This window comes from Tachyglossus aculeatus, chromosome 7 (genome assembly GCF_015852505.1).
Source record: "Tachyglossus aculeatus isolate mTacAcu1 chromosome 7, mTacAcu1.pri, whole genome shotgun sequence".
Lineage (NCBI taxonomy): Eukaryota > Metazoa > Chordata > Mammalia > Monotremata > Tachyglossidae > Tachyglossus > Tachyglossus aculeatus.
Window position 1 is genome coordinate 45,264,854 of NC_052072.1, and position 25,874 is coordinate 45,290,727.

Genomic DNA, 25,874 nt, shown 5'->3' on the forward strand with positions numbered 1-25,874 from the left:
CAACCTGATCAACTTGAATCCCTCCAGCGCTTACAACGCTGTTTTGCACATAGTAAGCGCTTAATACCATCATTATTATTATTATTATGAACACAAATAAAACAGGTATTGGATCCTCATTTTACAGTTGAGGATGCTGGGGCACAGAGAAATGACTTGCTTAAGGTCACAGAGCAGGCAACTGGTGGAGCGTTTTAGTACACCGTGCTCTGCAACAGTAAGCGCTCGGTAAATATGACTGAATGAATGAGCCGGGATTAGAACCCAGGTCTTCTGACTTTCAGGCACCGGCTCTTTCCACTAGGGCCATGTTGCTTCTCATATTTCTGAAAAATAGTGTTATCCCCAGGACCGTGAATGTGCTCCACGATATGCTTTGCTCCTGCCCACCTTTTCATTTCTTGCATTTATGCCCCAGGGAAAACAGGACTGGCAGGGACAAGAGACTGTACAACCATTATCACTAGAGTCAATTACTTCTTACAGAGCCTCAGTCCTGAAATGTCAGGTTTAAGGCTCACCCACCATCCTCCATGAGACACTCCATTATCAATGGAGGCAGTCCTCGATTTATAAGTTCCAACTACGAGGAGCCCGAAGGGCTCACAATCTATGAATAAGTTGTGGAAGCTCACTGTGGGCAGGTAGCATATCTACCAACTGTTATATTGTACTCTCCCAAGCACTTAGTACAGTGTTCTGCACACAGTTGTGCTCAATAAATACCACTGGCTGATTGGTTGATTGAAGGAAGCTGGGGAAAAATACATCAAGAAAGAAACACAACATAAAAGACATCACTGTTTTTAAGTCCAAAAAGGGCAAAAGGGTACGGTGGCTAGGGGAGCAGGGCTTCCTCTCGTGACTCAGAGGCCAAAGTGATATTAAAACTAAACTATCTAATAAGGAAATATGAAGCAAACTTTAAATGAGTGCAATCTTTGCCTTCAATGAGTTTAAAATTCAAGAGAAAAGATATGAGACATAATGCCAACAAAAATATATACATACGATAATTAGAAGAATAAACTGATGGGGGGTGGGGTGGGTCACTTTGTGGTGATGAGCAGAAGAGATTATATATAGTGCAAAATTATACAGACTAAACATAATAAAACAAGACTCATACTTCTAACTGTATCCTAGGACACTCCCTAGAACCACATTTTAGTTCCACCCAAAAAGGCTTTGGGTTTTTTTTTCTTTTGTTACAGACACTAAGCAGGTACCCAAAATTCTACTTTGTTGCTACTCACTTAAAGAGAGACATTTTTAAAAGTTACTTACTGGGTCACCTAGGCAAAAATATTATGCCATTCACTTGCAATTTTCATTTTTTGTTTAGCATCAACACACCATGCCAGGACAACTCCAAATCATATTGGAAGGAGGAAACATAAGATTTAAATTCATTTTATTCCTACAATTCTTCTGAAATGTTTTAAAACACTGAACATTATCATGTCCTCTTTTTAACTGGAAGCTGCTTTGTTTTTACATAGATATGGCCACAGAAGTTACTATTACGGGATCAATGTGTTGTTTTAACTCTGGTGTTTTCAAATTAAAAAACAAAACAACAACAACAAAAACACTGCACAAAATTCTAAATAGGTAGAAGAGGCAGAATGGTTTCACAAACAACCAACAAATCCAAATTTAAGGTGGCAAATTCCAATTCCATTTAGCCCATCCACTTTCTGAGTGACTTTACAGAAGTTCCTTCACCTCTACACTTCAGTTTCTTCATTTGCACCTCCCTCCCTCCCATACTGAATACACGTATGTAAATTGTTCAGAAGTGTTTTATAAATAACAAGGCTGATGAAAAGCCCTGCATAGGAAGAAATCTTGCTTTTTGGATTGCTCCCTTGACCTTTATCTGGAGGAAAAGTGGTTCCTAGGTGGCATCAGCTGTACTTTGGGCTGTTATTTTTTTGTTCTTGGTTAACATAATGATAATAATAATAGGGTATTTGTTAAGCGCTACTCTGTGTCAAGCACTGTTTTAAGCGCTGGAATTCATTCAATCGTATTTATTGCGCGCTTACTGTGTGCAGAGCACTGTACTAAGTGCTTGATAGACACAAGATTATCAGGTTGTCCCTCGCAGGGCTCAGTCTTAATCCCCATTTTACAGATGAGGTAACTGAGGCACAGAGAAGTGAAGTGACTTACTCAAAGTCACACACATGGAACTGTTATCTGCAGACCTGTGGCTGTCACTAAACCTTGCTGCTGAGGGGCTCGCAGATGTTTTTTCAAGACTCCCACTCAATGTAGTGTGTCAGCATCTGTCACCCTCTTTTCACTTAGTCAATGCAGAGATATTGCTGTTAGCAACATCGTTTTCTAAAACATCTTCATATATAGCATACCTCTGTTCTCACAAAGAACCCAAAGAGTCTCACGTAAGGAATCTCATTTTACCTTGGCAATATCTCTGAGAGGTACGGATTTGTCATATCCTAAAACTCTCTCTGTATAAAACGTGTTGAGCCCCGCTTTGGCAAAACAAAGGACACCTTTTTGCCAAAACTGAGCAGCAGGCAACTGTAAACGCCATGGTCCGCTCACCCTTCTCCACTTAAAACTACAAAATCCCCTACAACACCTACTTCCAATGTGGCTGATATGTATACACTAGGTTTTTGTTTTTTAAAGTGTGCACATTTGTGCCAATCCCCACCATTTAGATAATGAGTCCCTTGGGAACTCAGACCATTTCACTTTTCATCCAGGATTTTATCCCAGTATCCAGCATGTTGCTTTACTCTCTGCAGGTGTTCAATACAAATTCATGAAAGAATGACAGGAATACAGGACAGTTTGTCCCAGCAGAAACTTTCTCCACAATGATTTTTCTTTTTTTAATAGTATTTGTTAAGTGCTTACAGTGAGCCAGGCACTGTACGAAGTGCACAAGATAATGAGGTTGGACACAGTCCCTGTTTCACACAAGGCTTCAGTCTTACTCCCCATTTTACAGATGAGGCACAGACATATTAACTTGCCCAAGGTCACACAGCAGTTAAGTGTTGGAGCGGGGATAAGAACACAGGTCCTGTGACTCCCAGGCATGTCCTCTTTCCATTATGCCATGCTGCTATTCTACTCCCTATATTTTCAAAGATTTTTACAGAACTGAAGGTTTCAGAAAGTATGTGTGCCACTATTTCTTCAAATATTGAATTATATCAATGAAAATGTTCTGAGTAATGACCACAAGAGACTGGCTATGAATAACTAATTTCACCATTAGTGATGTCTTCTTTAAATATGGACACACACATACATATATATATATGTATATGCATATATAGAGAGATTATTTATTGCCCAAACCATGTTCACTTCAATTACAGATGTGCGTGTGTATTTGTGTGTGTATATACACACACACACACACATCTCAATCTCACTCACACTACCAGAATAAATGTAATAAAGCAGCACCTTTTAACCATTGGAATGTCAAAGTCCATATTGCAAATGTGCTTTTCATGTCTACACTTACTGTTAACACAAAGTATTTATTGAGTAGCTAGGTGCAGAGTTCTCTACTAAGCACTTGGAATCATATCACGGCAGTGAAAGGCCCTGCTTTAAAGGAAGGGGAGTCAAGAAATCACAACTGCAAAACCAGAAATGGATAAAAGAATAAAAAGACTGATACCCCCTCACTTTTGTCCAAATTTGTATTTTCAAAGCACATTTTGGGTAAAACATGATTAGGGAAGTATAACCCAAGCCTGTGTGAATTTAGTGTGATGCATTATCCAAGAAACTGCTGGTGTATAGAATAAACCAATCAATTATGTTTATTGAGCACTTACTGTGTGCAGACCAGTCTACTAAGTGCTTGGGAGAGTAAGAGTTGGTGACAATTTACAAGTGCAAGTTTTCCTTAATGCCAGAAGGCTTAATTTAGCAATGTTTCTTGGAGAATGTGACTTTGTAGGGGGACTCTGAGATGCACGAAGGACATGGTTTGAAGGATTTGACGGGGAGGAAGTGCCAAGCAGGGAGGAAGGCATGTGCATGGGTGAGAGAAGGTAAAGCCATTAGTGAAATTAACTACGGAGGAGCTAGGATGCATATGGAAGAAAGTGGACAGACAAAAGGGAGACAGCTGATGAAGAGCTTGGAGGTCCAAATGTCCTAACTGCTGGGGCATTACTTATAATTTATTGCACACTAGCTAATCCTCACAGGCCTTCGAAGTGCTAAATCTACATTAAATGCACTTTGCAAGAGCAATAGAGAAATCTAGAACCCCAATTCGGGCTTCATAGCTTTTCATGGAAATGATCATTGAAGCAGCACCTGAAGCAGATTGCAAAGAGTCTTAAAATCTAATTTTATTCCACTGAAAATGAGCAAATTCAATTTGGTCAAACATTTGTGGTCCTCAGTCACTCCTATAATATTGAAACCCTATGTTGTTCACTACACACTTGTGGAAACACTGCTGTAGTTCAAAATATGAACCAACTTGTATTATCCTAAGGGTCCTGTCAGATGACAGTTGCCAATGAAAGGCAGGAGGAACCACACAAGGGGGAGTAGAAACTACGTTAGAGCACAGGGAGAAGCAGCCAGAGAGAGCCGTTTGGCCTCTTGGGAAGAACACAGCTTTGGAAGTCAAGGGACCTGGGTTCTGATCCTGGCTCCAGACCTAAGCTGCTGGGTGACCTTAGCTAAGTAATTGAACTTTTCTGTGTCTCAGTTCCCTCAACTACAAAATAGGGACTCGATACCTGTTCTCCCCGCCACTTACACCGTGAGCCTCACGAGGGACCTGAGTATCTTGTACCCACCCAAGTGCTTAGCAGAGTGCTTGGCACATAGTAGGTGCTTATATAATACCGCAGTTATTTATTATTTTAAGGAAGCCCAAAATATTTGGGAGAGGGAGACAAAGAAGTTAGTGACAGCCCTGGTTGAGGGAAGCCTGGCTTTTCTCTCTCCTCCCCAGACCCTAGGCTAGCCCTCTCTTTGGCCCTTTTGACAAGATGGATGCACATTAGTCAAAGCTCCTGACAATATGGGTGGGAACAGCAACCAACCAATAAACTTACCGAGTTAACACAGAGGAATGCAAAGGGGCTTGGGGATTCATCTACTCTAATTCTTCCTTGGCGTCTCTTATTACTTAGTGGAAACCTTGGTTAAAACATTCTAAATTCACAGAATTTCTCTAGAAGATGGCTTGGTTTCTTAAGTTTTGTTTTTGGTTGGTTGGTTGGTTGCTTGGTTGGTTAAAAAACAACTCCTGCTGACCAGGAATAAAAATGGCCACATTTCTACTATGTACCACCCAATACCACCACATTCCAGGGGAGGAGAGCAAAAGAAATACGTCGTGTCCAACACAAAATAATACGTTTCAAAAAGCTACAGTAGAATTAAATAATTTCTATATATCCTGGAAATGTTAAATTCCTTTTTTAAAAACATGTATTATCTTCAAATTTCATATGGCGAATTACTAACTTTCTCTGCTGAGGTCACACAAAAATAAGTTCCAAGGCAGTTTATCTGCCATATTTAGGTTGTTCATGTGGGAGTAATGACAAACATCTGGCTATGATTCTTTCTGGAATTTTGACTATTTCTTCCTCGTCAGAAAAGAAAACTAAGTTTTCACTGATACAGCTTTTACGGTATTCTTGTGTAGTAAGTAATATTTAAAATTCATTTATATCCTCCTACTTTTACATTGCCCAAAAAACCCAAGTAAGCTAAAATCCCAAAGAAGAAATGAAAACAAGAGAAAACAAACGAACGACAGAAGCTGCACGTTTATGAAAACCCTATCTGGGTAGCTAGACTGCTTACTCCTTTGAAAGAAGTCTTTATTTCTAAAACGGCTGAATATTTACCCAACTTGACTCTCAACTCCCCTGTTGAAAATTAAATACCTATTCAATATCCCTAATTTCAAAAAAATTTGGAAAATTTGGAAAAAAATTTGATTCATTTCTATTCAGGATTTCCGTACTGTATCAGTTTGGATTCTTACCTAGAGGAAATGTCTTTGCCTTTCCCCTTCAAAATTATTTTGAAAATACAACATATTAAAGAAGTGAATGTAAATATTTATGACCTATAAGCCTGAAAAATCAGTAAGCTATTTTGATTTAATGGGGCTTGGTTCTTTTCTGCTACATTGGATACTGGCTACTTGCTGAATACTGTGTTTTCAAACCACAGGAAGTCACAAGCTAATATACAAGCTTCCAGATTACTTCCTTTATGACTTTGAAAAAACCTTTCTAGATCTGGAGCCAGTTCTCAATTCTCAAAACCACAGAATTTCAGTGACTCAGCCAACTGTATACAAATCAGACCTGACTAGGTCAGGCTATTGGTCAGTGACCTTAAGTAGCAAAACACTGCGTAAGTAAATTTCAAATTACAGCTCTGAAAATATTCGTTTGCTTAAAATGACCACATTTTCTGGGGCTCAGTGTAAGCTGGAGCATGGGGTTTTGAAGGGAAGGGGCCAATATGGCAAGAATAGACGACAGAGAAAAAGGCAAGAAAGGGAAAAAGACCAGACGCACCTAGCATGAGAACGACTGACACACAGGGTGGGGCAACGGAGCTTCACTAGTCAATCCTATTCATTGAGCACTTACTGTGTGCAGAGCACTGTACTAAGTGCTCAGAAGCGTACAACAAAATAACAATATAAAAGATACATTCCCTGCCCTCTGCAAACATACCAACGTATAAAGGCTGTGTGCTCTGCACATGGTAAGCGTCCAATAAATACTATTAAATGAACTGGATGAATGAATTCCCACATTTCAGAAGAGACTCTCCAGAGGATACCTTCAGCACAGGGTAGATAATTAGGGCAGCAGTTATTCTGTACTTCTCCTACCTTTTTCATGGTCAATGCCATCTCCATGACTGCTATGGTTCCTAGGATCTGTCCCTCGAAGGCCTCCACCATGAACTCTCCACGTGTGGCTGCCAAAAGCAGTTGGCAGAACTGTCCAAAAGAGCCACAGTGACAGGGTCCCTGACCTTGGAGAGGTCATTAATCATGTTGTCTACTTTCACTATAGGCTCAAGAGTGCTCAGAACAGTGCTCACATGGCAGGGGCTCAGTAAACACTGAGGTTGACGATTAAACAATCAACAGCATTTACTGAGCACCTACTGCAGGCAGAGCACAGTATTAAAGCACTTTGGAGAGTATGACAAAATTAATAGACCTGATTCCTGCCCTCAAAGAGCTTACAGTCCAGTGGGGGAAGACACTCTGATCTAAATCAGAAGGAGGAGGAAGCAATGCAGTATAAAGAGATTTGTGACACGGAAGGGCTGATATAAATCAGAGGAAGGAGGAAGCAATGGAGTATAAAGAGATTTGTGACACGGAAGGGCTGAAGTTGTGGTTTAGAAGGGATATGGGGAGGAGAGAGGAGAGATAAATCCAGTGGAAGAGAGGTGTTTTCTGAGGGGCTTTCAGGATGGCAAGTGCTGGGGCCTACTCGGGGAGGAAATTCCAGGCAGACGGGAGAGAGGGAGAGGTTGCTGGCTGGAGAGATGAGAATGAGGCCCAGTGAATAGGTAGAGGTTGGCCTGTTACCTCATCTGCAAAATAGGGATTAAAACTGTGAGCCCCCTGTGCACGCCTCTAGCCTGTAAGCTCTTTTTGGGCTGGGAATGTGCCTGTTTATTTTTGTACTGTATTCTCCCAAGCACTTTAATATAGTGCTCTGCATATAGTAAGCACTCAATAAATATGACTGGGTGAATAAGAGGACAAAAACGGACACATAAAATCACAGAAAGAATTTGTACAAAAGGGGAACTATTAAAAACATCGAATTCTGGAAATTAACAGCATGACATGGGAAAGGAGTTTCTGGCGTGGGGGGATTCTTAGGAGCCTCAATGCTCCTTTCCACAGTTCTTTATTACCAGCAGCTTCCCAAGATCCTCTGCCAAACAAGTCAAAGTTGCTCATACAAGTGCTCTGTTATTAAAGCAAAACCTCAAGTACCCAATATGAACGCGCATCATGGGACAAACGTACAATAAGACTAAGAAACTGCAAAATTTCACAAATGCCTACGATCCAAATTAGCCATCTCGAGAATGCCAGCTTTATTCAATTCTAAAAACAGGACACTCAAGAGTTTGAGGCTTTTAAAAAGTTACAGCAGACGTGACACTTATCCATGAAAGGCAGCAATTAAGCCTAAAAGATTAACACACAATCCCAACACTGCTCCGGACAACATTACATGAACCGGACGGCCAAGCGCACGTTTTAAAACAAAAGGAATCTGGAAACTCCATACTTTGTTTAGAGAAAAGTAACCTGAACTCTATAAACACTCTACCATAGCTTAACCCCTATGCACCACTTCAAATATATGTACCCAGGGCATAGGTGCCAACCTCCATGAGGGCATCGGAGGCCATTGCCTCTCCCCACTCCCCGCCTTTCCTCACCATATGCCACAGCTTTCTAGCTTGGGGAAGAAACCATTGCTTTTGTTCTCTTCACTTGTTGGGCTAAACTTCCAGTGGGGCTCAGCCCTGCTTCCAACAAGATGCAAGACAGGTGAGGGCTTCTGAGCCAAAGCTGAAGAGAGGTTCCAGGTGAGGATGATTGACTGATTGATTTGTTGGGATGAAAAAACCCCGAATCGGGTCTTTCATACCAGTTCGAACCTTCCTGCCCTTCCTAAACCCAACCTCAGCGTGGCTCATTAGAGAAGCAGCATGGCTCGTTGGAAAGTGCCCGGGCTTTGGAGTCAGAGGTCATGGGTTCAAATCCTAGCTCCGCCAATTGTCAGCTGTGTGACTTTGGGCAAGTCACTTAACTTCTCTGGGCCTCAGTTACCTCATCTGTAAAATGGGGATTAAGACTGTGAGCCCAAGTGGGACAACCTGATCACCTTGTATACTCCCCAGTGCTTAGAACAGTGCTTTGCACATAGTAAGCGCTTAACAAATGCCATCATTATTATTATTACCATCCCACTACAGCAAACGTCTTGGCCACTTTACCTTCCGGCAAAGTGAAAAATGGGCATTTATGACTAGCGCCAGAACAGAGTCATAATGTGTTTTTCTTTTTTTTAAAATGTTGCAAAGTAAAAATTAGCTATTCTGACTGACATCAACTGCCGCAAGGATTTTCAGGAAGCAAATACTCTCTAATCAAAAATACCCATGCCACTTATTTTGTGGTTAGTATCAAATCAAAGGTTTCACGGCAAGGGAATTACAAGGAAATGAATATATGTGGCAACAAAGACAGAGGGAAAAAATCCTCTTCATCTTGTCTGAATTAAGCACTGGAATGCACAGAAAAGGCAATATGTGGGTGAGATTAAATTGAGAGGCAATGGCACAGGTGACAGGATAGCCTTGGCCCCCTCAAAACTGTCATCTTCTACCAAAAGTCGTAAACTGATTACTTCCAAATTTTATAACGTCTGGCAACTGCCTTGGCAATTGTTTTAGAGGGAGCAGGGGAGATGTGAAGGAACCCTAATGCTATTTAATTCATTCAATCGTATTTACTGAGCATTTACTGTGTGCAGAGCACTGGACTAAGCGCTTGAGAAGTACAAGTCGGCAAAATATAGAGACGGTCCCTACCCAACAACAGGCTCACAGTCTAGAAGGGGGTGACAAGACAACAAAACACGTGGACAGGTGTCAAGTCGTCAGAACAAATAGAATTAAAGCTAAATGCACATCATTAGCAAAATAAATAGAACAGTAAATACGTACAAGTAAAATAGAGTAATAAATCTGTACGAACATAAATACAGGTGCTGTTGGGAGGGGAAGGAGGTAGGGCGGGGGGATGGGGAGGAGGAGAGGAGAGTATTATTTACAAATAATACTGAAAATAACAGATGCCAATGCCAATAGACTTTTCCTAATGACAAAATTTCAATGACAAAAATGCCATTATGGTAAATTAATTTAGTCACCTTAGAGTTCTCAAACTTGCAGAAGAAAAATTTTCCATTTTGCCAATATTACAGTGACATTAAGTCCTCTGTCACCTTTCAAAAGTAATGTCCAGGAGACGTAGGAGAGGCCTGCGGATTTTGACTCAGGTCAAGCATTGGTTAAGTTTTCCAGCTCTGGTAAGGCAGCCTACATCCTTCCCATAGCAAGTCTCTCAGACTATTTCCTGCAGCTTTCAGAGTTTTAAAACTTACCACAGACACAGAGATATCTTTGCCCATGCTCGAATGTTTCATCGGGTGCCAGCCCACTGGCCCCTACATATCCAACACACGTGAAGTTACCACTGCATATGTAAGTTCCAAATCCTGAAGTCCTCATCCCTCCAGAAATCAGGTGGTTACACCCAGCCCAAGCCAAAGGCAGGCCAGACTCTGCCAATTTGGCATGTTTGGGGATCTAAGAAACCATAGAAGTTTTAGAACACTAACCTTCATTGTACCAGCCTCAAGAGAATTATATGTCCGAATTGGCAAGTACTAAATTAGGCAATCACTGCAACTGAAAATGGAAACACTGCCTTCTCTTGGTTCTCCTCCAATCTCCCCTTCTCAGTCCCTTTCTCCAGGTCCTCCTCCACCTTCCGCCCTTTAACTCTAGGAGCCCCTCAAGGCTCAGTTCTGGGTCCCCTTTTTTTCCTCCATCTACACCCGTTCCCTTAGAAAACTCATTCTCTCCCACAACTTCAACTACCGTCAGACCGAGGACGACTCCCAAATCCACCTCTCCAGACCTGACCTCTCTCCTTTTCTGCAGTCTCGCTTTTCCTCCTGCCGTCAAGATGTCCCACTGACATCTCAAACTGAATATGTCCAAAACAGAACTCCTCATCTTCCCATCCAAACTCTGTCCTCCTCCAGACTTTCCCATTACTGTAAACAAGACCATCGTCCTCCCTGTCTCACATGCCAGTAATGTGGGCACCTCATTATGTTGTATGGACTCTCCCAAGCGCTTAGTACAGTGCTCTGTACACAGGAAGCACTCGAAAAATACCACTGATTGACTGACTGCTGTTTTACCCAGTCTATCTAGTGTCCAATCAACCCTCAATATCCTGTCAGGTTTCTCTTTCATTAATGTTTCATTCTAGGAATATTTCTATGGCTCTATCTGCTTTTAAATCAACCAGTATATCCAAGTCTTTATAGGTAAGAAATTCAGATGAAATTTGTACTTGCAAAGTCTGGTTTACAGTAGAGAATTATAATGAGGCTAGTTTCCCTTTAAAGGAGATAAATTAAGCAATTAAAAACATACCCTAAAGGGAAGGAAGACACCAGCACAGACAGGGTACCTTGCTATAGAGTTTGGGTTCATACCACATCAAGAAGCAAATAAGCACTTTAAAAAAACAGAGGCGAAATATGCATCATCCTTTCCAAATATAAAACATTTTAGGCATTTTAACAAATGCCAACCATATGATTGTCTACAATCCCATAATTAAAACTTCTCTAAATGTTTTGATATAGAAAAGGATCCAAGACAGTATATTATAGTGTTACAGCTTCTACAGCTTATTTTTAGAATTAAAAATAAGGGCCAAAGCATCCCTACGGAAAACACAGAAACAAAATCAAAATTGTGATGTGCAAATAAACTTACTGGGCTATAGAGTCTGACTAAGGCTAAAAAAGGCTTAAAGCATATGGTATGTTGCTGCATTTTGTACTGAAAATTCACAAACTGGGTCCCAGAGGACAGAATGACTGCATAATGACTTTGATAGACTCGGTAGTTGAGGGCAGAATACAAGAGAGTATAAGGCTCAATGCATGGCTAGGATGATTTAGCTTAAAAGAAAAGGTAACAAATGCTATGCTGGAAAATATTTCAATTACTTAAATAGTCTACTCAACCCAGAACAGCTCAGAATATATCCAGCTGAATTTTTTGGATTTCTGCCAACTATGGCAATTACATCAAAATACCAATCATAGTACAAGAGCATGAAAGATGCATAGAGGCGATAAGTACAATTCTTCAGACAAGGTTCAAATATTCTGAACCCTATCCAAAAAATGTTATCTCCGATTCACTGTAGCATGTAATGACCCAGATGCACGGCAAAAATCAGAATTTCAGAAGTAGGTTATGGATTGCTTAGTCAATATATCTGCATTTCTTGCTAAGTCCTAGCATTTCACCTGATTAGGAGACGTAAGAAAAGGATGGTTTGAAATTGGGTTCTAGATATTATTAAAAATGTAAAAGTTTGCCTTATATTAAATCCGGTAGAGCAGAACTGTTACAGGTAGCAACAAATTCTCACTGCAAAGGTTGTCCCTATATTCAAACTGGGTTGTCCCTATATTCAAACTGGACCACACTCTTTATAACACTCTTCCTCAAGTCATACTGGAGCTTCAATCCCAATCTTCCTTGGAATGCTCCAGCAGGATAACACTCTTCCTCAAGTCCTATTGGAGCATCAATCCCAATCTTCCTTGGAATGCTCCAACAGGGAGGAGAGAACTCAGCCACACCGCACGGCCCCCACAAAACTTTGAACCTCGAGAAGGCCGTGGCGGCTACTGCAGAGAGGTCAATGTGCCTTTCGGAGCCCGTTGTTGGGTAGGGACCGTCTCTATGTTGCCGACTTGTACTTCCCAAGCGCTCAGTACAGTGCTCAGCACACAGTAAGCACTCAATAAATATGATTGGACAAATGAATGAATGAATGGACACTGAGCCTCAAGGAGCCTGATATTTGACTCCTCCAGGCACAGCACCCCAGTGCTTTTTGTTTTTATTTTGTGTATTTGTCCTTTTAGGTAGTTTTAATGATTACTCTTCCCTCTTTCCTTGTGTGCCTGTCACCAATCCCTTCTCCCCCATTACTGTCTTAGATTGTGACTCCCTAGAGAGCGAGTGGACCATGCTGAATTCCCACTGTGTATTCCTTCCCGGCACTTTTAGAGTGTTCTGCCACCAGTAAGCCCTTGATAAATAGTACTAATAATAAGTTGGGTAGGGACCGTCTCTATATGTTGCCAATTTGTACTTCCCAAGTGCTTAGTACAGTGCTCTGCACACAGTAAGCACTCAATATATATAACTGAATGAATGAATAATAATGATGGTATTTGTTAAGCGTTTACTATGTGCAAAGCACTGAGGAGGTTACCAGGTGAACAGGTTGTCCCACAGGGGGTTCACAGTTTTAATCCCCATTTTACAGATGAGGTAACTGAGGCACAGAGAAGCGAAGTGACTTGCCCAAAGTCACAAGGCTGACAGTTGGCGGAGCTGGGATTTGAACCCATGACCCTGACTCCAAAGCCCGGGCTCTTTCCATTGAGCCAGGCTGATTCTCTACTACTACTACTACTTTAAGTGATTGATTCAAGGAGTGGGTGAGGTGGGCTAGCTAAAGACAATGTACTCACTCTGCTGAAAGAAGCTACCTTTCTCTTTCAGATTATTTATGTTTCTTAATGTTAGCTCACACCTCTTTGTATTGTCCCTTTTATTTGTAATACCCTGAAGTGATTGACGGTGAGCAGTAAAATAGATGCCCCCCAAGCTCAATTACTTCCGCTTCATAGAAGCTATGCTCGGCTTTTTTAAACTGAATTCCCTTGGTCAGAAAACAGGTAGCCACGATTCTCTGGGCTATTCACCCTTAGTCACCTCTGAGTCTTTAACTAGTTATACCACCTTAAAATTCTTACGGAAAATAAGTAGCCACTACTTTCAAAAGTCTCCGGCAAATGTGTTTCCTAAGTCATCAGATAAGGGGAAGGGGCACTGACTGCCGGCCAAAGCTATCTGAATATATTTGAAGAGAACATTAGCTTTAGAAGCTTCAATACCACTTAGTACTTAAAATATATTTTACTAAATGGTGCCCTGACAAAGAAAATGCAAGTTCAGAAAAACTAACAGTGCACATCATAGAGCATTTGCCTCTTCATCAGATTCAGACGTTCATTTTGTGGAATTATAAAACTTGACTGATCTGCTAAATTTATTTAGGAAAAAAGAAAATAAAGATATAAGAAGCTTATTAAAATAAAACACAAATTACCAATTCCCAAAAGGAGTAAACCTAAAAATTACTTTCCAGATAAGACTATTTCTCCTACTCAAAGCTCACTGTGGGCAGTGAACATATCTACCAAGTCTGTTACACTGTACTCTCACAAGTGCTTAATGCAGTGCTCTGCACACATTAAGTGCTCAATACATCCGATTGATTACTCAACTACTCAATTCAGTAAATCTGTAATAGCCTGATCGGCAAATTAGTTTGGCAACAATTAATAGCTAAAAAATTAAGGATCTTTATTCCAATAGCATGACAATTTAAAAAATATAAATAATGGAATAATATTTCAATAATGGAATTCTCCAGTTCCTATTTCCGCATAATCCATTCTACTTGCACAATCCCAAAGATTCAACACACAAATGATTATGTACCTTAAAAAAAATACTTAATCACCTAGGCAAATTTGAAGTAATCTTTAAATCCTCTTCTTACCTCAACGTCAAGTTCTTCCAACGTGTTGTCCAACAACTGTACTTTGATCTGAAGATTCCTCTCTTGCAACTTTGAAGGTTTCTGTGCCATCGCTGTGGAAAGGGTCTGTCCTGGTTCCAGCGTGCTAACTCCGGGGCTTTTCTGGACTCCTAATCGGGTTCCTGGAGTTTGCAATATTCTGTAGGTTCCTTCTATTTCCCCCATTTTTCACCATCAGGCAATGGACAAATTACTAAAATGGGAAGGAAAAAAAAAAACACCACCTATGACTGAATAGTCTTTAAATGACAATACGCGGATAGAATATATCATTTTTCCAAACTTTGTCCGGGGAGCACAAAGTGATCTAAAACTACTTTCATTCCTGTGAGGTCTGACAAACACACCTACCATTTGCTATATTAGCCCTGTGGGCAGGGAGCCGGAGCGGAAAGTACAAAGGACTGGTGTTAACAGATCTGGGTTCTAGTCCTGGACCTACCAATTGTCTACTATGTGACCTTGGGCCTCCATTTCCTCACTAATCAAATGGGGACTCAATACTTGTTCTTCCTCTGACACAGACTATGAAAACCATGTGGGCCAGGGACTGCGTCCGAACTGATTACTTTGTATCTACCCCAGCACTTAGTACAGTACTTGGAACACGGCAATCACTCAACAGATACTACACAATTACTACTATTAATTTATTATTATTATTATGCACTGGAGACTCCAGTGCCCCAATCAAAAGTTCCTGACTGATCGATATCCATCAGACTGCTACCCCTGATGAATACTAGAAGAGGAAAAATTAGTGGGCCTAGGGAACTGTCAGGGAGAAGCGGCAAGAAGAAACCTGACATCATCTGGTGGGCCAAAGAGAGAGACCGGCAGAGCCTGGCCTCCCACTCTGGTAGCCCTTTGGCAAGCTCCTCTGGGCCACCGCTCCCGACACTGCCAACATCCATCATTTACTGGGATCCACAGGCTAACTACATGCGCAAATCTTTTCTCTGCTAAATTTCTGGAGTGCTTGTCTTTGCACTTTTGAATCGAAACATGTCTGCGTAACAATGACAGTGGCAAAATAATAAGTAGTACTCAGCCTGCATGAGCAAATCTTTTCTCTGCTAAATTTTTGGAGTGCTTGTCTTTGCACTTTTGAATCGAAACATGTCTGCGTAACAATGACATTGGCAAAATAGTAAGTAGTACTCAGAATAAGTAGGCAATTAAGCAATGAAACAAACTAAAATAGAGAGTAAAATATTTACGGAACACAAAAGAATTAAGTGTTTGCGTGTCTTTGAAAACGCCTACCCGTGTGCTGCTTTGTTGTCTGTCTCCCCCTTCTAGACTGTGAGCCCGTTGTTGGGTAGGGACCATCTCTGTTACTGACTTGTACTTCCCAAGCGCTTAGTACGGTGCTCTGCACACAGTACGTGCTCAATAAATACGATTGAATGAATGAATGAATGTTCTGTACAAAATCCAGTACATCAGGGGTCTAATAAATAGTAGTTCGGAACCCCTTTCAGAGATTTTAGTTCTTTTAAGATTTCAGAAAAAGAGCTTTGATGTTAGAGAACAGATGGCCTATTCCTGAATGAAGTAATACTCCATTTGACAAATATAGCTCTAGCCACTTACAGCGAAATTAGTCAAAATCCATTTGTTTTCATTTCTGCCACTTTCCACTTCATATGTATCCATGCTCTTTGTCTATATCTACTCTGAAGTACTCATGAAGTCCTTCTTCAATTCCATCTTTTCCCCCTGCTACGACTGATTCTCTCCACTGCCAATGTCTACCAAGATCTCCATTTAAGGCTACTTTTTCACTTAGCTAGCAAAGGATCAGATGGGTGTGAAAAACGAGTACAAGAGAAAATAAAACGCACTGCTTCCTCAATCAATGGTTTTTATTGAGCGTTTAAGTGCTGTTTTAAAGCATCTGGGAGAGCGGAACTTTCCCATCTCAACATATCTCGAAATTTGTTTTGCAGTTTTTCCCTGGATGCTTCAGCTGATCCAACCTACCCCTAATAGTTAAAGTAAATCTAAACCAATTTCGTAACTTTCATTCTGGGAAAAAACAGATCAGGTAGAATTCTTAATATGAGGTAAATGTAAAAAATATGCATTTAGTTCAAAGTGACAAAACGAACTAACGAGCAGCTCTGTCTGATTGATCTATAATTTTTAGAAAAGGGGTTAATCTGCACACACTAACCTAATTGGGCATGAATCCCCAACTTAATACTTAATTCATTTTAAAATTAGGAAAAGCAGAAGAAATGGAAAGTTATAAGATTTTCTCAAACTAACCGCTGTCTGTTTTTTTAACTGAAGCTGGACAAGAACACACAAAAAAAGATAAATGCAGTCAGGAAACTTCTAGGAACATAATATTACAGTCCATAACAACTATCACCACAGTTCAACAAGAGCGGAGCAACTTGGGCAATTTCCGATCTTTCTATCCAGCTGTTCTTCTTCATTCCACAGCCTCAGTTGAGGGATAATAGGCTTTTTCTTTGCTGCAGGAAATGCTTACACAGAATTTCTGGAAGAATCCCCTGATGATCCTATTTACCTCTAGGTGCAAGCATTTGTCATATCCTGTCTTGACTCCTGAATCAGCCTTCTTGCTGAGCTCCCCTCGGCTTTCCCCCCGCCAGTCCAAGCTTCTCCTCCGCTGCCTGGATCATTTTCCTTAAAAAAAATCATTCTGCGCATATCTCCCCACTCCTCAAAGCCTACCAATCGCTGCCCATCCAGCTCCGTATCAAGCACAAACTCCTCACCATCATCACTACCCAAAAAATTATTTCTGTCCTCACTCATCTCCCACTAGAACCTAGTCAGCACGCTTCATTCATTCAATCGTATTTGTTGAGCGCTTACGGTGTGCAGAGCACTGTACTAAGCGCTTCACTCCTCTAACACGAACCTCCTTCTTGTGCCTTGATTTCTGGGTTTACTGGGTGCAGAGCCCTCTACTAAATGATTGGGAGACTGCAATGGGTTGGTAGACAGGTCCCCGGCTCAAAAGGAGCTTACAGTCAAAAGGGGGGGGGGGGGGGGGCTAAATATGAAAATACATCAATTCCATGAACAAAATCAAAGAGAAATCACGTTCATGGCTGATCCAAGATTCATCTAACTGACCCCAAATCTCTGGCGCTGGCTCACACTTTCCCTTTTAATAATAATAATAATGATGGCATTTGTTAAGCGCTTACTATGTGCAAAGCACTGTTCTAAGCGCTGGGGGGATACAAGGTGATCAGGTTGTCTCACGTGGGGCTCACAGTCATCATCCCCATTTTACAGATGAGGGAACTGAGGCTCAGAGAAGTTACGTGACTTGCCCAAGGTCACACAGCAGACATGTGGCGGAGCCGGCATTCGAACCCATGACCTCAGACTCCAAAGCCCGTGCTCTTTCCACTAAGCCACGCTGCTTCTCCTCTTGCCGAACACTCCCTTCCCTTTCCTAGCCAACAGACTCCCTCCACCCTCAAAGCCCTTCTAAAATCATGTCTCCTCTAGGAAGCCTTCCCTGACTAGCCTCTCATCTCCTCATATAATAACAATACTAATAATAACTGTGGTATTTGTTAAGCGATTACTGTGTTCCAGGAACTGTACGAAGCGCTGGGGCGGACACAGGTAAAGCGGGTTGGACACAGTCCCTGTCCCACATGGGGCTCCCAGCCTCAATCCCCATTTTGCAGATGAGGTAACTGAGGCTCAGAGAAGTGAAGTGACTTGCCCACGGTCACACGGCAGAGCCGGGATTAGAACCCATGACCACCTTATTCCCAGGCCCATGATCTATCCACTAGGCCATGCTGCTCCTCTAATTCTCCCTCATCCCTCTGGACTGTAAGCTTGTTGTGGGGAGGGAAATGTGTCTGTCGCACCGTACCCTCCCAGGTGCGTAGTACTGTGCACTGCACACAGTAAACACTCAATAAAGACGATTGATTCTGATCGAACTCAAGTATGTACTTGTCTATATGTAGGGGTGATACTCCCTCACCCCTACAGCACTTAGATTAATATCCGTATATTCTGCTGCTTCCTATATCTGTATTTTATTTTATTACCGGTCTCCCTCACTAGATTATAAGCTCCTTTTGGGCTGGGATCACGACTACCTCCTGGAATGTCCTTTCCCAAATGCTTAGTACAATGCCCTGCATACGGAAAGCACTCAGACACCACTGATTAACCGCACTGCCATGGGTTTATAATAATTCTAAAAAAACACCTGACTTCTAGTAAGAGCAACTTGGTGGACTGTATCAGTGGAAACCTAAAATGAAAAATGAATATTGGAGAGTGGTCTCAAAGGGTACCCAACAGTCCTCTCGGACGAGGAATCTGAATGAATGAAAAAACATCTACTACACAGTCTAAGCCCATCACCATACTGACCCCTCTTTGCAGCCATTAAAATGATAATCCTACCCCAGAACTTCTGAAGAACAAATATAGGACTGTAAACTTTAGGTTTGACTTTAAGCTCCTGGTAGGCAGGGAACGCGTCTACTGACACTGTTATATTATACTCTCCCAAGCGCTTAGTACAGGGCCCTGGACACACTAAACACTTAATAAATGCCACTGCGTGATTAAGGAAACAGAAGAATATCTAACCAGAAGCAGCAGCAGCATGGCTTGGTAGAAAGGGCACAGGCCCAGGAGTCAAAGGATTTGGGTTCTGATCCTGCTCTCCCACTTGCCTGCTGTGTGACCTTGGGCAAATCACTTAACTTCTCTGGGCCTCAGTTTCCTCAACTGTTAAATACATGTTCTCCCTCTTAGACTGTGAGCCCCATATGGGAGAGACGGGGTCTGACCTCATTATCTACTCGAGGCCTTAGCACAGTGCTGGGCATGTAATAAGTGCTTAACAAATAATCAATCAAAAGTATTTACCGGGCATTTATACCATGCACTGTGTTAAGCATTTGGGAGCGCACAATACAATAGAGTTGGTAGACGTAGACCACAATTATCACGTAAATTAATTGCAACTTTTTAAAAGGATCTTGGGGAAAAAATGAATGAAATAAAAAACAACATTAAGTGAGGGTGAAGGAAAGGAAAAATAGCAAGGTTATTTTACATTATGATAGAAAAAACATCTGCAACTTTGCTGACTCCTAAGCAAATTTAAAGCATTGGGCAGCCCCCAGATAAAGTTAAAATAAAAATAAACCAAGTAAAATTGGCAACCTTCTTTTTCATGATGTGAAAATAACGAGTGTGTTGCAAGGAAAGAAGAGACTTTTTCAGACAAAAATAAAAGTTAAAAGCTCTACTATAAGTTCAATGAATTGGTCCAGACCTAAAATTCATATCTGTATCATTCTAGTGTTTCCAGTCTTGATAGTGTCACTTAGGAATACAAACAGCATTAATCAATCAATCAATCAATCATATTTACTGAGCGCTTACTGTGTGCAGAGCACTGTACTAAGCGCTTGGGAAGTACAAGTTGGCAACATATAGAGACGGTCCCTACCCAACAGTGGGCTCACAGTCTAGAAGGGGGAGACAGAGAAGAAAACCAAACATATTAACAAAATAAAATAAATAGAATAGATATGTACAGGTAAAATAGAGTAATAAATATGTACAAACATATATATATATATATATATATACAGGTGCTGTGGGGAAGGGAAGGAGGTAAGACAGTGGGGATGGAGAGGGGGAAGTTTTCCCTTCCCTATGTATTTCTCAATGCTTTTCCAAAATTGACTTTAATATTTAATTTCCTCCAGCCTGGGTTGAATCCATCTCCTGAAGAGTATCTTGGTTTCCTGTAAAATTATTTTTATGAATGTACTGATGTTATAATACACACACAGGCTAAAAAAAACTACCAAGTCCTCTAGACTGAATGCTCACTGTGAGCAGGGAACATGCCTACCAACTCTGCTCTACTGTACTCTCTCCCAAATGTTTAATACAGTGCTCTGCACACTCCATAAATAAACTGAGTGAAGTAAAGAACCTCTTATCACTTCAGGCACTTACAGAGTAAGCATTTATTAGAAAGATTTGTGGCCCAATAGAACAAACCTGAAAACCTCTTCAAAAGCAAACACATTTCCATGTTGTAATTTGAACACCCATCTCTCTGGCTTTCCAATGATCCAATTTTTCAGGCTTCTGAGATTTGAATAACTACTCAGTCCCCATCCCAAGGTTTCCACTGACTCATTCCTGTGAGGATCAATCAATCAATCAATCGTATTTATTGAGTGCTTACTGTGTGCAAAGCACTGTACTAAGCGCTTGGGAAGTACAAGTTGATCTGGTTAAGATTCCGATTCAGGACTTCATTCCAAATTTCTAATCAGGGTAAGTGCTCTATCAATAAATAAGCGAGCTAGATCAAAGGAGTTCGTCTCTAGTAACTTCATTTGAATGGCATCTAAACTACTTCCGTGTTTTCACTGTTGACAAACAGGAGAAAATTATGTTTTCTAGAGTAAGCAGGGAGTAGTATGTTCCAGTTGAACCAATCTCAGGCAGCAAGAGGAAGTACAACCACACTGTTATTAATGGAGACTTGAGAACTACATTCCTTTAATATAAAAATTGCAAACGGGGTGTGAAATCAAAGATCCATTTCAGTGTCAATTCTGGGACAGCAGTAGTAAGATCCTTTGGTCCGAACATGAGAAAAAGTGGGTCTGAGAGTCAGAGGATCTGGGTTCTAATCCTACCCCTGTCATCTGTCTCCGGTGTGACCTTGGGCAAATCACTTAACTTCTCTGTGTCAATGACCTCATCTGTAAAATGGGAATACTGAGAGTCACCGCATCATTATCAGTGGCATTTATTTAGCGCTCACTGTGCGCAGAACACTGTACTTAGCGCTTGGGAGAGTACGATACGACAGTGCCCCATGAGGGACGTGGACTGTGACCCACCTGATTATCTTGTATCAACCCCAAAGCTTAGTAGAGTGCCTGGCACATAGTGAGTGCTTAACTTTAAAAAAAAGATGACGTTGATGATGATGATGTTTAAAAAGAGATGGTGAGATTGTATCCGTGAATGTGTTTGTACATGAAAATACAGTAGGGCCCCTTTTCTGACCACAGAGGGACCCAGCAAGGGTGTGGATGGTTCACTCCAAATCATCACTACTGAAAAAAACAACCGTTGGTGGTAGGATATACATTCTCCCTCCTGACCTTGAAACACCCCAACACAATCAGGGAAACTCTGAATTACCAGGGGCTAGTGAGGTGACGGCTATTACTCCGAGTGCTGCCATTTTCCTTTTCCAGCTTCCGATCCTGTATTCCAATATTTCATCCCTGGCCCTATTTCTCCAGGTTTCTTTTATCATATTAGGTTCTTACTGCATGACAGGCACTGTTCCAAGCGCTGGGGTAGAAACAAGCTAATACGGTTGGGCACAGTTCATGTCCCACATGGGGCTCACAGTATTAATCCCCATTTTTTTTTTTACAGATGAGACAACTGAGGCACAGAGAAGTGACTTGCCCAAGGCCACAGGACAGGTGGCCGAGCCAGGATTAGAACCCAGCTCCTTCTGACAACGTGCCTGTGCTCTATCCACTAGGCCATGCTTTTTCTCAGAGATTCCATCTGTTTACTTTTGGAAGCTGACTTCTTTTTCTATATATCATGTGCTCAGAGGAAAGGAGGTGGAACAGATAGAGTGGGGACTTGAGAAGGTTAGGGTAACTAAGTCATCATGCGGAGAAAGGTTTAGGCTTGGGATGTAATCCTGGGAAAACATTAAAATATGAAAAGTAACAATAATAATAATAATAATAGCATTTATTAAGCGCTTACTATAAGAATAATAATAATGGCATTTGTTAAGTGCTTACTATGTGCAAAGCACTGTTCTAAGCCCTAGGGAGGTTACAAGGTGATCAGGTTGTCCCACGGGGGGCTCACAATCTTCATCCCCATTTTACAGATGAGGTCACTGAGGCCCAGAGAAGTGAAGTGACTTGCCCAAAGTCACACAGCTGACAAGGGGTGGAGCCGGGATTTGAACCCATGACCTCTGACTCCAAAGCCCGGGCTCTTTCCACTGAGCCACGCTGCTTCTCCTATATTTCTATACATTTTATATTTTTTTTTATTCCTGTATTGAAAAAACAAAGGGGAGAGGAAATTTAAGTCAATTCAGTACAAATTACACTCTACTACGGATGCTCCTTAAACTCTATACTTGAGACTTGAATAGTCTGGCTTTAGGCAAATCCTGACAAGGAAATGTCACCTAACACACTTAATTTCTCCTAATTCTTTTCCTCAAAATCTTAAACGCACCCTATTTAATCATCTTTCTGGATTAACATCACCTTGGAAACCTCCCCCCCGCAAACATGACAGCTTCCCCAAACCCATCGAAGCTGTTCCAAAGGAAAAATGTAAGAAAGTACAAGAAAATGCATACAAATTTGGGAATATTATCATTTTAAAGTCATTACAAAAGTTGGGATGAGGTAACGTTAGCCCCAAGTAAACGGTCAGGTTTAAGACCTGGATTCTTTCTCCCTGTAGTTTCCCCTAGAGCGTGGCAGGAATGTCCCAAGGATCCATGTGCCAAACCTCAAGAAACACACTCTCCACACAGATTCACCTATCCCTTAAAATATTCCTTGAATTCGACACCAGATTTAGAGCCAAACTACTTCCATATCCCCTCTACCACACAGTGAGAGTTTGGTCAATAACACTGATTTCCTCGGAGAATCTACTTCAATAGCTTAATGAGTTAAGTAAGCTAATGCTTAAATATTAACTTTTAAACCAACATTTAATGACTGGTAAACTGGCATCAATTCCGGTGTGGAAACTCTATTTACTGTCTTAGAAAGAAGTCTAACCTTGCAGTGTAAGAAACTTACTTTTCTGCTCCGAACAAGCCGCGAGAGGCTTTACAAATTTGAGAAATATAGTGCTATTTATCCAAATACGGTCCCTTCCCGCTCGATTTTACGCATCTTGTGAATCGACTGCATGAGTGTCCTGCCTGCAGTAAGCACTCAATAAATACCAACCGACCGACGGGGATCACGTCTACTATTCCTACTGTACGTGCTTCCGAGTTTGGGATTGTTTCTCTCACTTCATCAGCAAAAAGTAATAATAATAATGATGGTTAACCACTACGTGCCACGAGAGGCTTTACAAATTTGAGAAATTTAGTGCTATTTATCCAAATACGGTCCCTTCCCGCTCGATTTTACGCATCTCGTGGATCGACTGCATGAGTGTCCTGCCTGCAGGAAGCACTCAATAAATACCAACCGACCGACGGGGATCACATCTACTATTCCTACCGTATGTGCTTCCGAGTTTGGGACTGTTTCTCTCACTTCATCAGCAAAAAGCAATAATAATAATGATGGTTAAGCACTATGTGCCACGAGAGGCTTTACAAATTTGAGAAATATAGTGCTATTTATCCAAATACGGTCCCTTCCCGCTCGATTTTACGCATCCCGTGGATCGACTGCATGAGTGTCCCGCCTGCAGTAAGCACTCAATAAATACCAACCGACCGACTGGGATCAACGTCTACTATTTCTACCGTATGTGCTTCCGAGTTTGGGATTGTTTCTCTCACTTCATCAGCAAAAAATTAATAATAGTAATGATGGTTAAGCACTTACTATGTGCCAAGCACTGCTCTAAGCGCTGGGGGAGATGCAAGGTGATCAGGTTGTCCCACGTGGGGCTCACCGTCTTCATCTCCATTTTCCAGATGAGGTCACTGATTAAACCAAAGCCACCCACCTGACAAGTGGCAGCGTCAGGATTAGAACCCATGACCTCTGACTCCCAAGCCAGGGCTCTTTGAAGTGTTGCACAATTGCATTGCCTTTCTTTCTGATTTACTACCATCCTCTGTATCAAACATGGGAGGTGCAAAATGACATTTTTCCCCATCCCTCTCAACTGTTTACCAGGATTGTGGTGCGGCTGTCGAACTGATAATAATGATAATAATAATAATAATCATGGAATTTATTAAGCGCTTACTACGTACAAAGCACTGTTCTAAGCGCTGGGGAGGTTACAAGGTGATGAGGTTGTCCCACGGGGGGCTCACAGTCTCAATCCCCATTTTACAGATGAGGTAACTGAGGCCCAGAGAAGTGAAGTGACTTACCCAAAGTCACACAGCTGACAAGTGGCGGCGGCGGGATTTGAACCCATGACCTCTGACTCCCAAGCCCAAGCTCTTTCCACGGAGCCACGGAGATGGCACATTTCAGGCGGAGCTGGGGTCCGAGGTGGGCGAACAGGGCACCGTACTGAGCGCTTGGGAGAGTGCAATATTAATTTAATCCTATTTCTTTAGCGCTTAGTGGGTGAAGAGCACCGTACCGAGCGCTTGGGAGAGGGTAATATTTAATCATATTTCTTGGGCGCTTACTGGGTGCAGAGCACCGTACTGAGCGCTTAGGGGAGGGTAATATTAATTTAATCACATTTCTACAGTGCTTACTGTGTACAGAGCACTGTACTGAGAGGTGGGAGAGAGAAATATTAATTTAATCGTATTTCTTGAGCACTTACTGGAAGACGAGCACTGTCCTGAGCACTTGGAAAAGGGCAATATTAATTTCATCGTATTTACTGAGAGCTTACTGGGTGAAGGGCACCGTACTGAGCGCTTGGGAGAGAGCAATATGAATTGAATCGTATTTTTAGAGCGCTTACTGGGTGCAGAGCACCGAATTGAGCGCTTGGGAGAGAATAATATGAATTGAATCGTATTTCTACAGCGCTTACTGGGTGCAGGACACCGTACTGAGCGTTGGGAGAGAGTAATATTTAATCGTGATTCTAGAGCACTTATTGGGTGCAGGGCACCGTACTGAGTGCTTGGGAGAGGGCAATTTGCACTTAATTTTATTTCTAGAGCGCTGACTGTGTGCAGAGCACCGTACTGAGCGCTTGGGAGAGGACAATATGAACTTAATTGTATTTATTGGGCGCTGACCGGGTGCAGGGCACCGTACTGAGCGCTTGGGAGAGGGCAACATGAATTGAATCGTATTTATTGGGCGCTGACTGGGTACAGAGCACCGTACTGAGCGTTTGGGAGAGGGCAATATGAATTTAACCGTATTCCTAGAGCGCTGACTGTGTGCAGAGCACCGTACTGAGCGCTTGGGAGAGAACAATATGAATTGAATCGTATTTATTGGGCGCTGACTGTGTGCAGAGCACTGTACTGAGCACTTGGGAAAGGACAATATGTATTGAATTATATTTATTGGGCGCTGACCGGGTGCAGGGCACCGTAGTGAGCGGTTGGGAGAGGGCAATATCATCAATTTAATCGTACTTA

General features: G+C 41.7%; 1 protein-coding gene across 1 annotated transcript in view; it reads right to left on the reverse strand.

Annotated features, from left to right (window-relative positions):
• Nucleotides 1–24,715, reverse strand: part of FARP2 (FERM, ARH/RhoGEF and pleckstrin domain protein 2) — a 109,312-nt gene extending 84,597 nt beyond the window's left edge. Inside the window, exons 1-2 of the mRNA XM_038748681.1 lie at nucleotides 24,687–24,715; nucleotides 14,507–14,738 (exon numbers count right to left, since the gene is read on the reverse strand). Of these exons, the coding sequence (XP_038604609.1) occupies nucleotides 14,507–14,710 (204 nt within the window). The 5' untranslated portion in view covers nucleotides 14,711–14,738; nucleotides 24,687–24,715. The remainder of the gene's footprint in view (nucleotides 1–14,506; nucleotides 14,739–24,686) is intronic.
• Between the last annotated feature and the right edge of the window lie 1,159 nt (nucleotides 24,716–25,874).